Below are 19,099 nucleotides of genomic sequence, written 5' to 3' on the forward strand. Positions count from 1 at the left end.
TTTTAAACATAATCACTTTCCAGTTATTGACTCATTAGCCAATTATTCTTATGTAATGACATTTAAAAATATAGCCAATCAGAAAATATTACAGAATCTGATTCTACCATTTTTAATGTAGCTAATTTTATGATCGAAAGGAGCTCAGAGAGGTTTTGGTTTTTAAGCAACCTTTTGGCAACCTTCGTATTTTGCTTTTTTGAATTTTGATAACTTTTAGCTAATCTAAGGATTTTTTTTAAATGTTAAATTAAAACAGCATTCTCAGAATATTCTGTAATAGAAATTCAGCAAATGCATTAAAAACTTTTAAGTTCTTTAATGAGAGTTTTACATACATACCTACATATATAGACATGTTAATACATACAAATATATACATTTATGCAGGTATATGTGGGGTTTTTTTGTTTGGTTGGTTGGGTTTTTTTACCCCAGTTACCTGGGTTGGAGAATTTCTTTAGAGCATCTAGACCTTGTATGACTACTCTAGTAGCCTTTTGGCTTTGACTACAATTACCTGCTTACTTTGCAGGGTTTCTGTGGGTTTCATGAGGATTTATTTTTAAGCACAGTTTTTTCAAAGGGAGTTGGATTACTTGAAGCATGGATGAATCATGTGAAAATATGGTAACCACCTCCTCAAGGATGTTTTATCTCTGGTGCAATAGATGGTATAATCAGGTTTTCTGCATTAGCAGTACGTTTAACCTAGAAGTTATGTTAAAAGTTAATACACACACACACACATATTTTATGTATAAATATGTAACTGGCTGAATCTCTGGTGTCTTCTACCCATATGTTAGTCGTGAAATCCCAAAAAAGCTTAAGTTTTATTTAGAGAAAATGTTAAAAAGAAATCTAAATTAAGTGGGTAAACACTATGTATTTTAATTGAGTTCTAAGGCTGCTATCTTGACGAAGAGGTCATTATGATATGGACAAAATGTCTAAAAAGTAATCCATCTTAGATTTTTTTCTAACTGCTTTGGTTTTCAGTCATATTGTGTTGTTGGGGTTTTTTTTCTGACCATTTAATACATTTGTACAAAAATTATCGTTTGCCAATTTTGTTTGTAATTAACCCTTTAGATCATACCTCACTCCAGTACGGGATGAAGAGTCAGAGTCCCAAAGAAAAGCTAGATCCAGGCAAGCAAGACAGTCTAGAAGATCTACGCAGGTATAGTTTTATTAAAGCTTCTGCATTTATGGAAACATGCCTATGTACCTCCCTGAGTACAGTAACATTTTGATTTCCCAGTAAAGCTCCAGGTAAACTGATGGGTCTTCCTGGTATAAAACAACTTGTACCAGATGAAATAAAGCCTCCTTTTTTTCCCCTTTCTTCCCTGAAAGTTTTAGGACCCTTCATTGTGTACTGAAAGTTGCTTTTTCTAATCACTAAAAGAGTGACTTAATACAAATTTGAAAGTACAGACTCCTCCATTGAAAGGAAGTTTTTTATTGCATTATGGTAAAATGGCTTGCTCAAGTAATTGTATCTGATGTTCTGTAGGTGTTTAAATCTAAGACTTTGAATTCAAGAGCTAACAGCTATATACTTCTGGCTGAAGACTTAATACTTGAGAAATAGGCATAGCGTACTGTATTTACTTCCATTTCTAGGGGGTTTTTTTGTGTGTGCATGGACTGTTGAAGAGAATGTAATTGAGCTGACCAACATATGGATAGCTAACAAGATCCATGGCATAGAAAAAAATACATTCCACGTAGTTTCTGAGGACACAGAAGAGTAATAAGGAAGAGGGTTTTATTACTTGCTGATAAGTTAGAATCTGACTGCATGTCTCCTTTCAGCATTTTTCTCTCTAGTTTACATGCTGATGTATTTTGTGGTTTTTCCCAGTTTCTGTCAGCACTACCTCATACTGAATTGCAAGCAGTACAATCCTAGGGGATTGCATAGGGAAAGATGCGACAGTAACAAAACAGTTTATCTCTAAATGGTACTTGAATGTTTCTTGGGCAGTGGAACAATTGCCAATGGCTGTCCTTTGGAGTGTGTCTACCCATCTCTTCTTGTGTCTACTGACAAACAGAGAATAATCAGCAAATAGTCCCGGGGTGAAACAGCACAAAGAAATACTCTAGCTGTCGTCCTTATCTGCTTTAAGGCCGAATCTATATCTACCTTGTTTACTGATGTTACTTTCAAATCTTTGCAGTTTTAAACTCCTCAAATATTCTGGTTACCTTTCCTATTGAGCAATCCACACTGCTTGATACAACTTTATCTTACTGGTGTTCTTTTTTATCTCTTGATACTAATTCAGAGCACTGAGAGATGGTCAAATGACAGGCCAACTCTTGTTGAATCTTTGCAGTGAAGAAGCTACCAGGAATAACTGTATTAAGACATTATCGACACAGAAAGCAATTAAAGTTGGCTTTGAAGAATAGGTTACGAAGTGTTTTGAGCAGTGTCTCAGTAAGATATATCAGCTGAAAAGTGCAGTAGAGAAAAGCTGTCTTCAAAAAATTGTGTGCTTTCTGAGTTTATTTCAAAACTACTTTTTAGCCTCAGAGTAACAAGGAAATAAGAAGTGAGTTGCAACTTCCTCTGGTGCTGTCAATGCAATTGTTTATGTGTTGTTGACCTAAAAATCTAGTTGCAGTGAGTGAATCTGTAAAGTCTCAACATTTCTGAAAATTGTTCAGGTATTGTATTTTTAGGTTTCTTCAAAAATATTTAGTTTGTTTATGATTATATTGGAAGTATCTAGTGGGTTCTTAAATGATTTCTATGTGATTTTCTACATGGTCTATATGTCCTAGTTCAAAATTGCTGGAGAATCTGTGGTAGATCATGTTACAGCAAACACTTGCCACTAATCGAAGAGGGATGTTTGGTTCCAAGATTCAAGAGAAAAGCTTATAGGTAGAATATATAGGTAAAATTTGTTTCTTAATAGATAGAAGTAATTTTCTTCAGCTGAATTTTGTCTTTAAAATATGTTTGTATAGTATGATCATCTACATTGATACAAGTGATAAACTGAAACATTGCTTGCTGACTGCTGTTTTCACAGGGTGTAACACTGACAGATCTTCAAGAAGCTGAAAAAACTATAGGAAGAAGTCGTCCCACACGAACCAGAGAACAGGAAAATGAAGAGAAAGAAAAAGAAGAGAAAGAAAAGCAAGACAAAGAAAAACAAGAAGAAAAGAAAGAATCTGAAACTAAAGACGATGATTATAGACAAAGATATTCCCGAACTGTTGAAGAGGTATTTTCATGATGGGTCTTTTTAGGTAGAGAAATTATATGAATCTTAACTCCAACTATAAAATTTTAATGTTGGTAGTACTATAAGAATTTTTTATATATTTAAATGTTCTAATGTCCTGTGGTTTATATTTGTTTAATTTTGGTAAATTAATTTTGACGTTTTTCTGCCGAATAGCCATATCATCGCTATAGACCAACTTCAACTTCAACTTCTTCATCATCCACCTCTTCGCTCTCCACCTCCACTAGCTCTCTTTCAACTTCAAGTCAACTAAACAGACCAAACAGCCTTATAGGTATAACTTCTGCCTATTCTCGGAGTGGAACAAAGGAAAGTGAGAGAGGTAGGAGTACTGCCTGTGAAGGGATTTTTTGTTCTTGTTTTAGTTGATGAAGGGCAGACTATGTTTCTAAAGATAGTTCAAAATGGGGTGTGGTATGTGAGACCACTGGGGATGTATCTTCCTCCTATCTTCTGTAGAAATTCCAAAACTTGTGTATAGAGAAGAAAAAAGCTTTTCTGTACTTGGTGCTGTTTTGCAGCCAGTTACGTGAATCTGTGTTTTCCACTGGTGGATCATAGAAACGTCAAATACACTGCCATTGGTATCCATATAATGCTTTCATTCTGCTTTAATACAGCAACTGTAATAAAATACCACATTTCAGAGTTTAAATACTTGCAGGTACTGAGGAATTTTACTTGATTAAATGATAGCTAAATAACTGGGGGTTTGTTTCAGTCCTTCCACATTGAAGGACTGAAAATGCTTTAATGCCTTAAGGACCTCTCAGGATTTCATGAGCAGCTGAAAACAAAGGGAGGGGGATATTTCCAGTGGTAGTTCAGACTATTTAATGGAACCATACTTCTAGATACTTACCTGGTTTATGTAATCTTAAGCTGAGGATCAGATAGATGAGTGATTCAGGGGTCAGAAAAAAGCTTTCCTCTAACGTCACAGTTTTTGCCCTCTTTTCAAATGTGAATTATCTGCTATAATTCTCAGAGATGTGCCTGATTAGTTGCCTGTCAAAGGAGGAGCCTGTTGACACAGAGAGTAATCTCCTGTTCTCTCTCTGAGGCATGCCACATTTGACTTGGGAGAAATATTTTAATTCAAGTTGTCGATCAGTAACTTGAATAAGATTACTGATTGAAATTGATAATTTTGTTATACAGAGGATCAGAATAAATGATCCATTGATCAAATCTCCATGAACTATATAGCAGTATTGCCATGTTCTCTACACTGATATTTTCTGAGGAAGTTATTGGGGCTAAGCTTCAGGGATATGCTTTCTGATTTTTTTCCCTTTGCCCTAACATGAACTGAAATTTGCATTTAGATTCTTCAGTAATCCGTGCTAACTCTAGGAAACTCTTCTAGACTGTTCTATGGAAAAGATGTGCATGGGTAAATATTAGCTACAGCAGATTTTTTTTTTTTTTCAAATTATGACTTTAGGAGGAGAAATACATTACCATCTGAAAGCCTAGAGGTAAAATCAGCATTTATTTAATTAGGAAAGGTGTATGGTCACCATGAATATTTGTATTTCCTTTTTTTCTGTTTAATTCTTGCTTCACACTAAAATGTTTATTTACCTCTGAAGACTAGTGATGGTAAAGTTATTAGTGGTGCTTCTATATGAACTCAAATCTGTGGTTTCTTTCTTTAATAAAAGAACAGCAGACTGAATAGACTGCATGATAATAGGTAAATAACTTCGGTTTGAGCAAGTTTGTTTAACATTTTTTTGTACGAATTACTTGTAAATGTATAGTGGAACAAACACAATCCTGAGGTATTATGTCGGTTTTGAAATCAAATTGCATTTATTTAAAAAAAAAAAAAAGGAATACAGTATTAATCTCATCTAGGAGATCTCATTTTATTCTTCCTTAGAGAAAAAATGGAGAGCACTGTGATGAAAAGGGGGACTATAAGGAGGATTTAACAGACTTTTAAAAGATTTTGGTTTTAATATCGAATTCTTGATATAAGTAAAAAAACCTTGTTTGTTGAAAAATGGTGAAGAATTATCTGATTTTGTACTTTTATACGTATGCTGACACAGATGTTTGAATTATGTGACAGTTTTGAAAATTGAATTTTAAATCTAATTGGTGGTGCATTACTGTTGCACTGAAACGTTTTATTTAGGTGGATGAGATGGAATTAGTATTTTGCAATTGCTGTTCAAGAATTGGAACAATATTTACAGTATTTTAGAGCTATATTCTGATAAATGTATATTACAGCAAACCCTGTATGTGTTAAGAAGCTCTTTAGCGAATTTATTTCAGATAAAAAATTAATTGTAACCATTTTAAAGACTGAGAATTATTTCAGAAATTTTTCAGAATATTTGGTTGTGTCATACTTAAATGAATAAGAAAGTTGTTATTAACAGAAGGGGGCAAAAAAGAGGAAGAAAAGGAAGAAGATAAGTCACAGCCTAAGTCTATAAGGGAAAGGCGGCGACCGAGAGAAAAACGACGATCTACAGGCGTTTCTTTTTGGACTCAAGATGTAAGTAAATGGCTGCTACTGCTGATTTGTAGCCTTGGCTTGTAGCAATATGGAATGTGTATAGTGTGTTCTTAAAATAGAGAATAGTTTAGAGTAATATAGTATATAAGCGATTGTTCTGGAAAAACTGGTGCTTGTTCAAGTTATGTATTCTCTGTTTCTCTGTTTTGAGGATTTCAGAGCAAAATCAAAATTAAGTCTAAGTTATGTTGATAATGCTAAAAAGAATTCTAGAATACTATAATAACCATAACTTAATAGGAATTAGTCATAATCTAAGGAAAAAACAATCACTGAACAATTCTTTTCTATTGCATGCATACCAGAGCTGTAAGAATGAGACTCAGTATCTGGCACATTACAAGCAGCATGTATTTACAACTGAAAGAGCTGCTGTCGGATTAGAAGGGTTATGGTTGATGTTTCAGCCGATTCCCTTTCCCTTTTCTTTGTCATGGGATCTGCATGTAATTTTGTAAAAGCAAGATTTTCATGTGCCAAGTGCAAAGTTCTGTTTCCTCTCCTTCTCGTACATGTACTTGTTGAGAATTTTCATTGTATATCCCGCATATTCTCTATACATTTTAGTTAGGTAGAATTCTACTGCTCTTAGATTTTCATACTGGAAGTGTAGAATGCCTTAAGATCTTAGTAAGCTTTCAACAATTTAATTATTTTTCCTCTCCCACCTCTTTCACCAGAGTGATGAAAATGAACAGGAACACCAGTCCGATTCAGAAGAAGGAACAAATAAGAAAGAAACTCAGGTAATTTTAAAAAAAGATAATTAGTTTATTAACTTTCTAACAAGTACATTTTGATCATAAAATTTCTGTTGCAGTTGGATTAAATTAAAACACTACATATAGTAGAATTCTTATGCGTGCTTTCTGATTCATCGTTTGTGGCTATGGTTCAGTGCCACTTTCTTTGCAGGCTTTAATAACAATTTTTCACATATTAACAATGGCTAAAACTGAGGTTTTTCTCTTCCATTCTGATTGTATAGGATTAGCATCCAGAAAACTTAGGTGAAATTTCTGACACACAGGTCAGGGACATGTTGCAGCAAGTTACTGGACGGAGCTTTCAGTTTCTACCTTGCAAAAATATGTGTTCGATCTGCTCTGTTACTTTCAGATAAATGATGTCCGGTAACTTAACACACAGTAATTAAAACCTTTTAAAATTTAAAAGTGCTGTCAATGATGTCATTAACAAATAATATGAGAAGTTAATATAATGAAGCAAAGAAAATTGAAGAGCACGATGTACCTGATTTCACCGTTGAAGAAAATGAATTTCTGAACATCCTAATTCAGTATTATTAGTCTTGTTAAAAAGTCAGGGGAAAACGATATAATAGGCTTGATTTGGTGTTAAAAGTCCTTGTAAACTGAATGTTGTGTGACAGTGGGATGAAGAGGGGTTAAAAGGGAAGTAGTAACTTAAGCTGTACCATAAAATGGTGTAGCAGAATGTATTTCTTTTTACCTAAACCCTAGAGTAACAACACACTACAGAGTCAGCTTCACTACAGAGGAGTAAAACTCAAGTGATATTTCTCTCCTTTTTGTAAAAGCTTCCATTACACATTCCTTGAATACATTTAAGAGATGCATTCTATGTCATTTTGGTTTGCTTTATTTTTTATTTCCATGTCACAATAACGTAAATTTCCTCACACTAGTACATACCATTATCCTTAGATCTGTAATTATTCAATATTCTGTTCTGTAGAAATTCCTTTTGGTAGAATGTGCATGTGCTGCTTCTGATAGAGTTAGACTTGTATAAAACTACAGTGAAATAGCAGTAAATCAGGCTCAAAATTACAAATATGATCTGTAATTAAAAGGGTACGTGTGTTGGGGTGGGATGGTGGAGAAGTGTAGAATTAGCTACCTGATCATAGCTTGGATTAGAAGTCAAAACACTCTTCTACCCTGTATACTTCCTACAAAAGACTTTGGTAGTTTGGTTTCGTTATAAATCAATGTAATATCAGGTTTGAGATCATGGAGGGCTCTGAAATAGATTGAATGTGTGACCCAAGTTCACTGTCACCTAGCTATAAATTGATTTTGCTTTGTTGATATAAGATCTTTTGTCACATGAGCTGCAGAAAACACTTTCACAGAGTGAAAGTGAATTGAGCATCAAAATTGTATTTCAGTGATTTTTTCTTTTCAAATTTTGTCAAGCCTAGTAAGGAATTTCCAGTATAGTATCAAAACTGCAGAAAATGTCCTAGCCTTGTAATAATTATAATCCTGTTAACTATGAGATATCTTAGAAGTTGTATGTAGTAATTTCGTTGTTTTCATATTAAGGTGTTTTTTGCCTTTGCATACAAATAGTTTATCAGAGATTTAAAACATTATGTAGTTTTCAAGTAACTTCCTGTCGTTGATAAACAACTATTTAGGGGACTGGAGCATCTCTCTTGTGAGGAAAGGCTGAGAGACCTGGGGCTCTTTAGCCATAGAAGAAAAGACTGAGAGGGCACCTTATCAACGCTTACAAATATCTGAAGGGTGGGTGTCAAGAGCATGGTGCCAGCCTCTTTCCAGTGGTGCCCAGGGACAAGACAAGAGGCGATGGGCACAAACTGGAGCACGGCAAGTTCCATCTGAACATGAGGAAAAACTTCTTTACCCTGAGGGTGACAGAGCACTGGAACAGGCTGCCCAGGGAGGTTGTGGAGTCTCCTTCTCTGGAGATATTCAAAACCTGCCTGGATGCAGTCCTGTGTGACCTGCTCCAGGTGAACCTGCTTTAGCAGGGGGGTTGGACTAGATGATCTCCAGAGGTCCCTTCCAACCCCTATCCTTCTGTGATTCTGTGATTTATTAATGACAAACTGAGAACTAAATATATTACTTTTGACAATACAGTGGCTTGCCACCTTAGAAAAATAACAATAGACTAGATCTTGAACATTCTAATACGCAATTTGTTCCCAAATCCATGGCAAAAAATGTATTTTTAAATGCCTAAAGAAATTGCACTTTCCTCTTTGTAGTTGCTAAATCTACTTTCACTTTGACAGAAATCTTGCGTGCTTTATTGTAGAAATTCATCATTATTTGCTTATAAATCCTTTTCAGTTCTAGGAAGAGAAAAGGAGAGATGAAAAAACTAGAATAATGAAGGACATTGAGAAAACAGCTCTTTCAATCCTGCTGATTGTTTGATGTACTGCTATTCAGAGGACAGAAGCTTTGGAAATACTGAAATTCTCTGTTACTCCCTTATGTGGTGCTGCTGTTGATTTTTTTGCTTGGTGAAACTACAAGCCAGAGGTAGAAGGTGGTAACTATAAACTTCCAAAGGCTTTGGCAGTAACTCAGGAATTTAAACTAAGGAGAGGAGGTCAAGAACAAGCCTTGCACATGGGTGCCTGCTACAAAGAAAACTGAAGGACCTGAGGCAAAATAATTTCTAGCCTGAAATCTTTAAGGAACCAGAAAAATAATTATCTTTCTCATCTCGGAGGTCTTTGAAAGAACTGTCTCGTAAGATTTCAGTTTGTGCTTTCTTGTCCTTCAGAACTATGTTTTGGTTTCTTAGCTGGTCATTTGTCCATAAAGGAGAGCTGTTAAAGAGAAGTCAGACTTTGCTAAGCACTTTGACAGTTGGAGATTGTTCTAATGAAATTTTGTTAGGAGCTGAGAATTTCTTCACTTCACACAAAAAATGCCATGTTACTTAAAGGAAATTGGTGTTCCTGCTAAAAGGACAGTCTTAGAACTAAGTTGTAGGATAGCCATTTAAAAATAAGGAAGTCCGAAGGAATTTGAATAGGTACCACAACTCTGATAGGTTATAATTAAAGGCACTGAAATTTTATTGTAGCCAGAGATCAGATATGTGACTTCTAAAAGGTGAAAGCTAGCAATATTAGGATAATAAATGTCATTAGATCTTCTAATTCTGTGGGAATAAACATGAGAAACTGGCATTAATAGTGCTGATTAAATGCTGTACTCAGATTTTGTTTCTCAGTTTAACTGCTGTGGCAGTTTTACAGAAACTTTATAACAGTACAGAAAATTCCACCTGACTTTCACATTTTATTTCCATTACCAGTAATTATCCTAACCTCACTAAAATGTAATGTGCCTCTCTAGAAGCTTAGTATATATTTTAAAATAGACAGTTTCTTTTGCGGCACCCTTATAGTCTGTATAGACTGATGGCATAGGGTTAGGAGAAGTGTTATTTCAGGTTGTGTAGATAAGGATGCTTATGGGGTTTTTTTTGTTACTGTTTCTGTGCTGCCAATGTCACTGTGGCTGCTCAGTCTGCTCAGTTCTGTGACTGTACAAAGAACATCCATCTCATGTGATTTCGATGCACGGGGATATCTGTGTTGGCATCATTTCTTCTCAAGCTTTATACAAAGTTTGTAGACCTACACCTTTTCACAATTTTTTTTGGTCAAATTTCAAAAATTGTGACTGAGCTGAACTGACAGAAATTGAAGGGCATAATAAAGAAAACAGCTAAGACTGTGCTAAAAAAAAAACCCAAACCCAAATGTGTTTTGTGAAAAGTGAGGGGAACAAGAACAGGCATGTGCTTGAGAACTGTGCTGCTCTTTCAGTGAGGTGCGGAGGCTGGATGGTGCGTGAGCAGCAGGAGCAGGGCTTCACTGCTTTCAGGGAACAGAAACCGCTGATGTAGTTTTCTGAAGATTACAGAGTCCTTGTCCAGCTTCTCAGGTTCCCACCCTCAGCCAGGAGAACAGGAATGGGCTGCATCTTGTGTTTTCCTGCCTCTAGTAATCAGTGCTCTCTTACCTCACCAGTTCATTTATTGTCCCCCTGTGTAGCTGGAAAATTCTGTTTCTAAGATAGTCTGTGTGTGACTTAGTAACGTGCCTTTCCATTCGGGAAGCTATAGTCAGCAGGGGAATGGAGATCTGGGAGGTTTTCACATTCCCACGGCACTGTGGGGAGTCCACTAGAAGCAAAGAAAAACAGCCTTTAGAAAGCCTATTTGTTAAGAAATAATGTAGGAATGGTTAACTTCCTTGTGGTGGCTGTCCTAGATTGTAGTACAGGTTAAAAGGACCAGCTTAGCATTTTTCTCTATACGGCATTCCTTCAAGGTAAAAAGAGAAAACATCAAGTCATTACGGACAAAACTTCCTCTGTTTTGTTGAGGTGAGAAGGAAGCAGCGGAAGAGGGATTTTTGTAGGTCATTGATTACAGGATTCTGTAGTCTCACACTGATCTTACTTAAACATACAATAATGCAAGAGAAGACTCATACTTAGGTGGAAGTTAATCTTCTTGTGGCCAGTAACTTAAAAACTATCCATGTATAGGTGTCTGCCACCTGACTGTAACATTTTCTACAAAATCTCTGAAGTTCTTAGCATTATTCGTGCTCTTGACTGAAAATAACTGTTTTATTAGGAATGGTTAGGCTACAGCACGTACTTTTGATATCCTACGTGTAGTACATGCACTTCAAAGTATCCAAGAGGAAACTGAGCGTGTTGTGGAGAATGTGGCTGTTTTCCTCTATGCATGTTGAAAAAATAGTTTCCTTCTAAAAAAGCAAAGCAAACAAACCACACCACCTCCAAAATAACCCACCTATGGGGAAGGCTTTAGCCACTGCTAGGGGAATAACATTGGAGGTTGTCCAGGTGATGATACATCAGTAGAGTTTCTTGACTGAAATGTCTTCGCTCAAGATTGTTATTATGATTGGAATAAATGATGAATCTGTATTGACCACCCAGAGGGGAAAATGGTTTGTATGACTGATGTAATGCTTAGAGGACACTCCCTCACTCTTAAGTCATCACTTCTAATTAAATTTCACTTGTCAGGTAAAGTGAGTGAACTTTGTGCCTGTGGATTCACCTGGAATGAGTGAATGAAAGTAATATAAAAAATGAAATTACATCATTTAAATTAAGTCTAATAAGTAGTTCCTTATGTTGTTGGTATAGTAGCTTGTTTCCCATCGAGCTGTCTTGAAATGATGATCTTGTAGCTTATTTTATGTTATTATTTTGAGCTGAATTATTATTATGTCGACCTTTCAAAACATTACTGTTAAAGTTAGAGAAAGAAAGAATAAGGAATTCAGGGAGCACAGTTCTCATGCCTTTGATAACAGGCAGGCAAATAGCAGAATGCACTGACTGCTGAAATGACTACACTGTTTAGGACAGTCCAGACTTCTAGAGTGTAACGTTAACGTCATTGTAAATTATATTTTGGCAAGAACATTCTGGCACATTCTTTTCTGTTCCAGATGTAACAAAATTGAAGCTTGACAGTGTTCAGATAATACATACTGTTGAATAACGTGTGCATTTAACATAACTGTTTAGCTATGCTTGTTCACAGATTGTTCTTTATTTTATTTAATTAAATTATTGACTTGATCTATTCTTTTTCTCTTTTTACCCCTTCCCACGTCAGAGTGATAGCCTTTCAAGGTATGTGCAATTAAACAAATTAATTTAAAATTGTTACACTTTTTGTTCACATGTTTTCATTTTGAGTTTTTTGTGTACAAATTCAGCTTAACCCCAGTAATCAGCTGGGTTAAGCTTTAAAAGTTGTTAGTGAAGTTTAATATTTGTATGAAATACAAATGTAAAGCTACAGTACTGAATATTTTTTTCCATGTGTCGGTGGGATGCTTCGTTTTGGGGAATATATTAAACTCTATCTGTAGTGCACTGAAGGCAGGCTTGGCATTTTGTAGAACACAGTGGATACAGTACCATTCCCTACAAATTTTTCAGTATGAAGTCAGCTTTTACAAAGAAGACAAGAGGTTCTTGTTGCCCCTCTTTTAGAATACCTTACTGAAAATTTTCTGAGGAATCTCAAGAAAAGTACTACAGCCTTTGAAAAACAGATTTCCTTAAGGTTTGTTAAAAAGGAAATGCAGAAATATCAATAATTTTTTTAAAAGTTTTTATTTGTTTTTAGACCTTTAGAATGAATTATTAGATTTTATTATGTTCCATCTGTGCTGAAAATCTGTTAAATAGAGCTAATACAGCACATGATTAGTGAAGAGTGAACTATGTGAAATTATTCTAAACTTAATACTGGTTGTAATTTAGGGATTAATAGGATAAAGACTTTGCTGAAGATTTGTTTCATAAAGTGCTTCTGTTGAAATACTAGAATTCACAACAAACTGTTTTGAAATCTCCTTGGTTTCTCTAATGAAAGTTGGAGAATTCATCTGGACCAATAGTTTAGAGATTACTTTTTAAAAACCCTTCAATTAAAGTAATATTTTTTAAAAATAGGTCTTCTTTATAAATAAAGAAGAATTAAAGCATCTAAGCTAATATAAAGTCCTTTAAGACATGTAAATATTTGCTTGAATTAAATATTTTAATTTCTTTTAAAAGATTCCTCTGCATACAAGGCAGGCACTTACTTAGCAGACTGAGCAATTGGAAAACATTTTCACACAGAATCTTGGAAGTACTGAGGGAATGTAAAAATAAATGTGCATCAAATTAGAAGACAGTGGCTTAACTGAAATACATAATTGTATTGGTTGTTTTCAGCTGGGTGATGGCAAACTCACGTTTGATACAGTGAGTGCTCTCAGTTTGAACACAAATTAAAATAAGAACTTTTCTTTCACAGATATGATACGGGATCCCTCAGCGTGTCTTCAGGTGATCGTTATGATTCAGCACAGGCGCGATCAGGGTCACAGAGTTACCTTGAAGATCGAAAACCCTACTGCAGTAGACTAGAAAAAGAAGATAGCACTGATTTTAAGAAGGTATCTGATCCAATAATTTTGCTGTGAAAATAGAACTTTATTACTGTTTTTCATAAATTGTCTGGAAATAATCTCGCATTGCATCCCAAATGCTGCTTAAAGTGACTCAGCTGAATGGAGGAGCAAAGCAACAGTGCAGTGGGGGAAAACACACATTACAGAACAGCTTCTGGCTTTTGCTCTTTCCTCTTCAAGGCAAGGGAGAAATCCAGAGGAGCCAAGATCCATTTTTTATGACAAATACTATCTCTTTTTTTTTTTTTTTTTTTTTTTAGTTGATTGTATTCCAACTGCTTTATACATACGTGAAGCCTTCTATTTTATATGTTTGCTAGCTTACGTACATGTAATGTAAAAATTTGTTTAGGTCTTGCTTTAAAATAGAGGAGGAGTTTTTTGAAACGTTTACTGTGGTGTCTAATCTGTGAAGTCTGAAGCAAAAAATGTGGCAAGTGTTTTTTTAATATGCGTAAGGTAAGTTACGTGCTCCCTATGAAAAGTTGCTTGTTTCCAGAAATATTTGGTTACAGTTCTTTAAAGTGCTCACTAATTCTAAACGTCTTTAAAATCTATAACTGATTTTTACTTCTTATACTATGAATGTATTTGTTCATTTTACATGCAGCTCAATTATGGGTTTTAAATCTTTCAGCTAATCTCATTGATTTACTATTTGATATTTTTTTAAGTTAATATTTTCTCTTAGCTTTATGAACAGATTCTAGCTGAAAATGAAAAACTGAAAGCACAGTTACATGATACCAACATGGAACTTACAGATCTTAAGCTACAGTTGGAGAAGACCACTCAGGTTTGTATACAACAAAAAAGCATGTACTTAGCTGACAAAGTAGATAGCAAACTAGAAGCACCCCAAGCTATGGGCTGCTCTTTACTCGGCATCAGCTTTGTTTCTTATCCAAAGATGAGAGTGAAGAAGAGTACCTCTCTGCTTCTAAAGAGAAAAGAGCGCAGGATTCTGGTCTTCAGCTGTGAACAAAATGTGTGACTGCCTTCTGCCACTAGGTAGTAGTGGTTCTTGCCAGCATGTATCTGGAATGTCTTTACAGGGTAGGGATAAACACTTTCTCCGCTGTTAAGCTTATATTCAAATTGTCAGTCAGGATTGATTGATTAATTCATAAACCTGCTGGCAGATTGGCATAACCTGCCTGTTCTTCCTGGCTGATTAGATAGCTTTATCTTAGAACAGAAGGGCAAACAGTGCACTCCAGTTACAGATAACTGCTGTCAGATATCAGTTCTGCATACAGTAACACCAAATACGTACACAACAGTTAAATTAATCTTAAATTGCTGTAGAAAGAGCATTTCCTATTCTCAGATCACATTTGCCACAATTTACATGTACTGAAGTGTCTTCCATGTGTACCCCATAAATACCAGTGAAGTACATTTAAAAAAGTGTTTCTTTGGTAATGGTTTTAGATAGAAATACTATATCGCTCCTATTTGCCAAAGGCAATGTAGTGATTACATTACTTAGGGATGGTCACAGAGGAAGTACATGGTAAATCCAGTTCATTCTTCTTTATTATACTTTATTTCAGTGTTACTTCCCTGAACACACTTTAAAATGCTTTTGAAGGTGTACTTCGGACAGAATACTAAAAATTCCAGTTGAATTCTTTTTCCTCAGTTTTATGCTATTTAAGAACAACTACCAATGTCTTAATTAATTTTGTGTTTCAGAGACAAGAAAGATTTGCTGACAGATCACTCTTGGAAATGGAGAAAAGGGTGAGTTTCTGCCAAAGATCTCTTAAGTACTCCAATTCAGGCTTTGTTTTAGTTTGTTTTGCAACCCCTGGCTTGGATATATTTTAGTGGGAACAGAAGCCTTTCTTATAACTTGCATTTTTTAGAAGATTTGGGGATTTCAGGTTTCAAAGTGGCAATGAATGTGAGATACTGTGAATGGAATTACTCTTAAGAATTGCCTTCAGGTTGCCTGTTGGTTCCTGATAACCAGGTTCTAAACCCCACTGCCCTCCAGGGATCTGCCGCTTGTTCCATCTCTTCCAAAACAATGTTGGCACTCCAGAGGGTTAAGCAGATTCAGAGCGTCTCATCTAATGCATTTCCAAGATTCAGAGACTTTAATTTCCTCAGAGCTTTCCAGAGGCATGCGTGTTGTTTTACCAATTATGGTTGGTACTGAAGTAGCTGTTTCTACTTCACAGGCATGAGACCTTAAACCTGCTGATGGTATAAAATTAATCATAATCTGTCTCTTTCTTGGTACTGCAATGTTTTCCAGAGGGAATATGATACTGGGGCAGAGGGGAAAGAATGAGTAAGCGGTGTGGGAAGAGGTGTCAGGATCAGAGACAACCCTAAATTGAATGGGAAAGGAGTCACGTAATAAATCCGTATGTGAGACAGACTACAGGAATTATTTCAGAAGTTGGACACATGATAATTTTAGGCTGTAGTTTCATGATAGTTTAAAATCCATCCCTATAAAAGTTTAGTTCCACAGCAGTTTTGCATTGGTTTTGCTGTGGTCCTGGCTTCCTTCATGACCCTGGCCACATGTTCCTTTCTCCTCCCCTGATCCTGTGGGGTCACATTAGGCACTTAAATGGGGAGAAAACTAAATGGACTTTGATAGTAATAAGTGATGTGGTATACATTTGTTTATCCCTGGTAAACTTCACATTCACCAGCTTTTTATGTTTACTTTCCAGTATTTGAGGTTTAGAAAACAATTTTTAGTTCTACAAACCTGTCTGGTGTATAAACAAACACTTGGTAGATTTTATAGGAGCACATGGAGATGTAGAAATACTCTTAGGCACTTCCTGAAGTTCCATTATCTTTATCTTAATAATCTCTCCAAATAATTGCAGCAGCCTTTTAGCACCTATTTCTCCTTGGGTTTTTGGCATCCTGCTGTAGACAGTGATTTCATCAGTAGAAAAGTTTCAGCAGCAGCTTTAATTGGTTTCTTGCTGGCTGTCATGACCACACAAGTGAACATTTAATTATTGCATAGATTTAGCTGTGTCCATTACTATATAGGTTCCATACTGCAGAGCATTCAGTGTTGCATAGCTAGACATTACTTAGTTTTAAATTACTGCTTTGCTTTTCCCCAAAATAGGCCATTGCATTAAAACAATTGGCTATATTGGAAATCCTTGCACTTTTTTTTTGTAAAGACATTTTTCAGTCCAAAAGCCAAATGTCTTCCTGAAATGTTACTTTTCCTGAATGTATTAGTATTAAAGCTAGTAAGTAAAAACAAAAAGGTAGCGATAATGCTTTATGGCTGAAACATGATTTACACAAGATTTAGGAGATGTTCCTTGTGTTTTATAATTTTAAACTTCTTTTTGGACAAGAATTTAAAACAGAAATTTATTTGTATTTCCCTTGTTAAAATCTGGAGTTACTTTCACCTCGAAAGTGAACTTAAGCAGAATTCTCAGCTGCTAGTCATCAATGGCTGATCTCTAAAAATAAGCTGACCAAATTCAGAGTTTAAGAATAATTTTAAAGACACCTTTCTGATGTGTCATGTAACAGTATAAATGTAAAAAGTAAAAACAAATTGTAGAGCTTTTCTGAGTATACTTTTCCAAGAATATGACTTCACTAAAATAAAATACAAAACTGAAGATGCTTATATAAATTACATACAGAAAAGGGGAGAGGAAAAGTAAAGTGGTGAGAATAAATTGGAAGAAATAAAAGGCTGGCAGAGAAAAACCTGAAGGCATCTTTGAACTGTGACATTTTCAAGCAGAAACATACCTTTTCAGTAAAGAAGATGGGAACATTTGTTAAATTTAGAATTGCACAGTAACAAAATGTCGAAAATACTGGCTTTGAATTTGATTTGACCTCAGCCTTCAGAAGTAGGTTTCCATGATGTGATTCGGTGGTGCTTTGTCAGTATGGGTCATTTGAGAACTGTTTACCATGGGGACGGAGGTACGGATCGGATCACAGATGCAAGGTCCTAGCAATATGTAGGCAAAAATAAGGATTTCGTTAACGACCTGTCAGTCTGAAAAGTAAGCTAGAAGTCCTTTGCAGAATTTCACGTGATGTGGTAATAGAACTCAAAACTGCCAGGTTTCAGTCTGGATTAGAATTCAGAATTGTGGGTACCTTTAACCAGTTTCCCCAAATTTAGAATTCATCATCTGGTAATTTGGCTTGTAGGGAGGTATATTTTTTGGTATTACCTAATATACGAATACACGTAGGAATATACATCTGATTTTACTTATTAATTTTGTAACTCTGGGGTCAATTTTTCACCTGTGTATATATCCCTGTACCTCAGTCTCACTGCACCTAGCCTGTGGTTCCTAGTTGCTTTGATAAATACAAATGAGTTATTGTATTTTATAAGCTGAGAGACTAGCGTATATTTTTTTCATTTTGAGGATTACAGATATTCTTTGGAGAACATTTGAGAGTTGTTGAAGTATATAATAAAATTTTAGACTGCATAAATTTCAAACCCTTTCTTTGAGTCCAGGGACTAATGGTACTGGCAAACCTTCCCAGTGAAACTGCAGTGGGTTACTGTGCTGGCATTCCTTGAGCCAGTTCCTAAAAAGGTAGTGAGCAGTTTGGAAAAAGAGAAGCATAGCTTCATCTAATCAGAACAATACACTTTTACAAAACATCTCATATCTAGGCCAGCCCATTTAAGTTTCTTTTGCATAATGTGAAGTTACATACAAAGTTAATGAAATAAGGATTTTGTTGAATTGGCTTTTATTGCCAGTAGTTTTTCTTAGACAAGCTCAACATGCTAGTTAAGCACATGCATCAAAAGGTTTAACAATTTCTAACCATCTGAAATGTTGAGATTTATTTGATCATTCATCCCTTAGCAATCACGGGAATTGTCAAATATTGCTAAATATAAGAACACTGATAATACATGTTATTCTACAAAGCTAATAGGTAACTGATAAAATCCTAAGTAATGTAAGATGGTGGTGGTTTTTTGTTAGACACTTATGCTTACTGCAGTTAACTCGCTGGTACTTAGTATGCCCATTACTATCAGTCAGTTTCATTATGGGAAAAGTCTCAACTCAAAGGAGTTAAGTACATTAAGTACTAACTGCTGCAGTAATCTATTACTTGGATAAACCTTTAAAGTTGTTTGCTAAAATGGGAAATGTTGGGGTATAACTGCACTATGATTAAACTAAATTCAAATGATTTATATCTGAAAGGTGACCGGCAAGAGTCAGTATCTACTGGGCGGTATGATCTAACCAAAGTTTTACACACCTCAGTCAATGCTGCTTGCTGTTTGCGTAACACTGTTGTATGCAGATGCATATGTCCACTTCGCAATAATCTATTGCTTTTGCCTTTCACACTTTGGAAAAATCTGAATGTAGAGTACTGATAACCGCAGCTGCTTTTAAGTGAGACACACTGCATTGTCTGACACAGGAAAGCAAGCAATCAAGCTATGAACCCCTGAAGTCTATTGCATTAGCTATTCATCTGTCAGAT

General features: G+C 35.5%; 1 protein-coding gene across 3 annotated transcripts in view; it reads left to right on the forward strand.

Moving 5' to 3' along the window:
• PPP1R12A (protein phosphatase 1 regulatory subunit 12A) overlaps positions 1–19,099 on the forward strand; it is a 123,635-nt gene that overhangs the window by 95,142 nt on the left and 9,394 nt on the right. For 2 of the 3 annotated variants that reach the window (XM_086480156.1, XM_086480171.1), the window contains 9 exons: positions 1,096–1,186; positions 3,057–3,254; positions 3,432–3,600; positions 5,675–5,793; positions 6,495–6,560; positions 12,244–12,260; positions 13,441–13,582; positions 14,289–14,393; positions 15,296–15,343. In XM_086480156.1, the coding sequence (XP_086336282.1) occupies positions 1,096–1,186; positions 3,057–3,254; positions 3,432–3,600; positions 5,675–5,793; positions 6,495–6,560; positions 12,244–12,260; positions 13,441–13,582; positions 14,289–14,393; positions 15,296–15,343 (955 nt within the window). The remainder of the gene's footprint in view (positions 1–1,095; positions 1,187–3,056; positions 3,255–3,431; positions 3,601–5,674; positions 5,794–6,494; positions 6,561–12,243; positions 12,261–13,440; positions 13,583–14,288; positions 14,394–15,295; positions 15,344–19,099) is intronic. The other variant, XM_086480164.1, reaches the window with a different exon arrangement.

Source organism: Leptosomus discolor, chromosome 1 (genome assembly GCF_034619465.1).
Source record: "Leptosomus discolor isolate bLepDis1 chromosome 1, bLepDis1.hap2, whole genome shotgun sequence".
Lineage (NCBI taxonomy): Eukaryota > Metazoa > Chordata > Aves > Leptosomiformes > Leptosomidae > Leptosomus > Leptosomus discolor.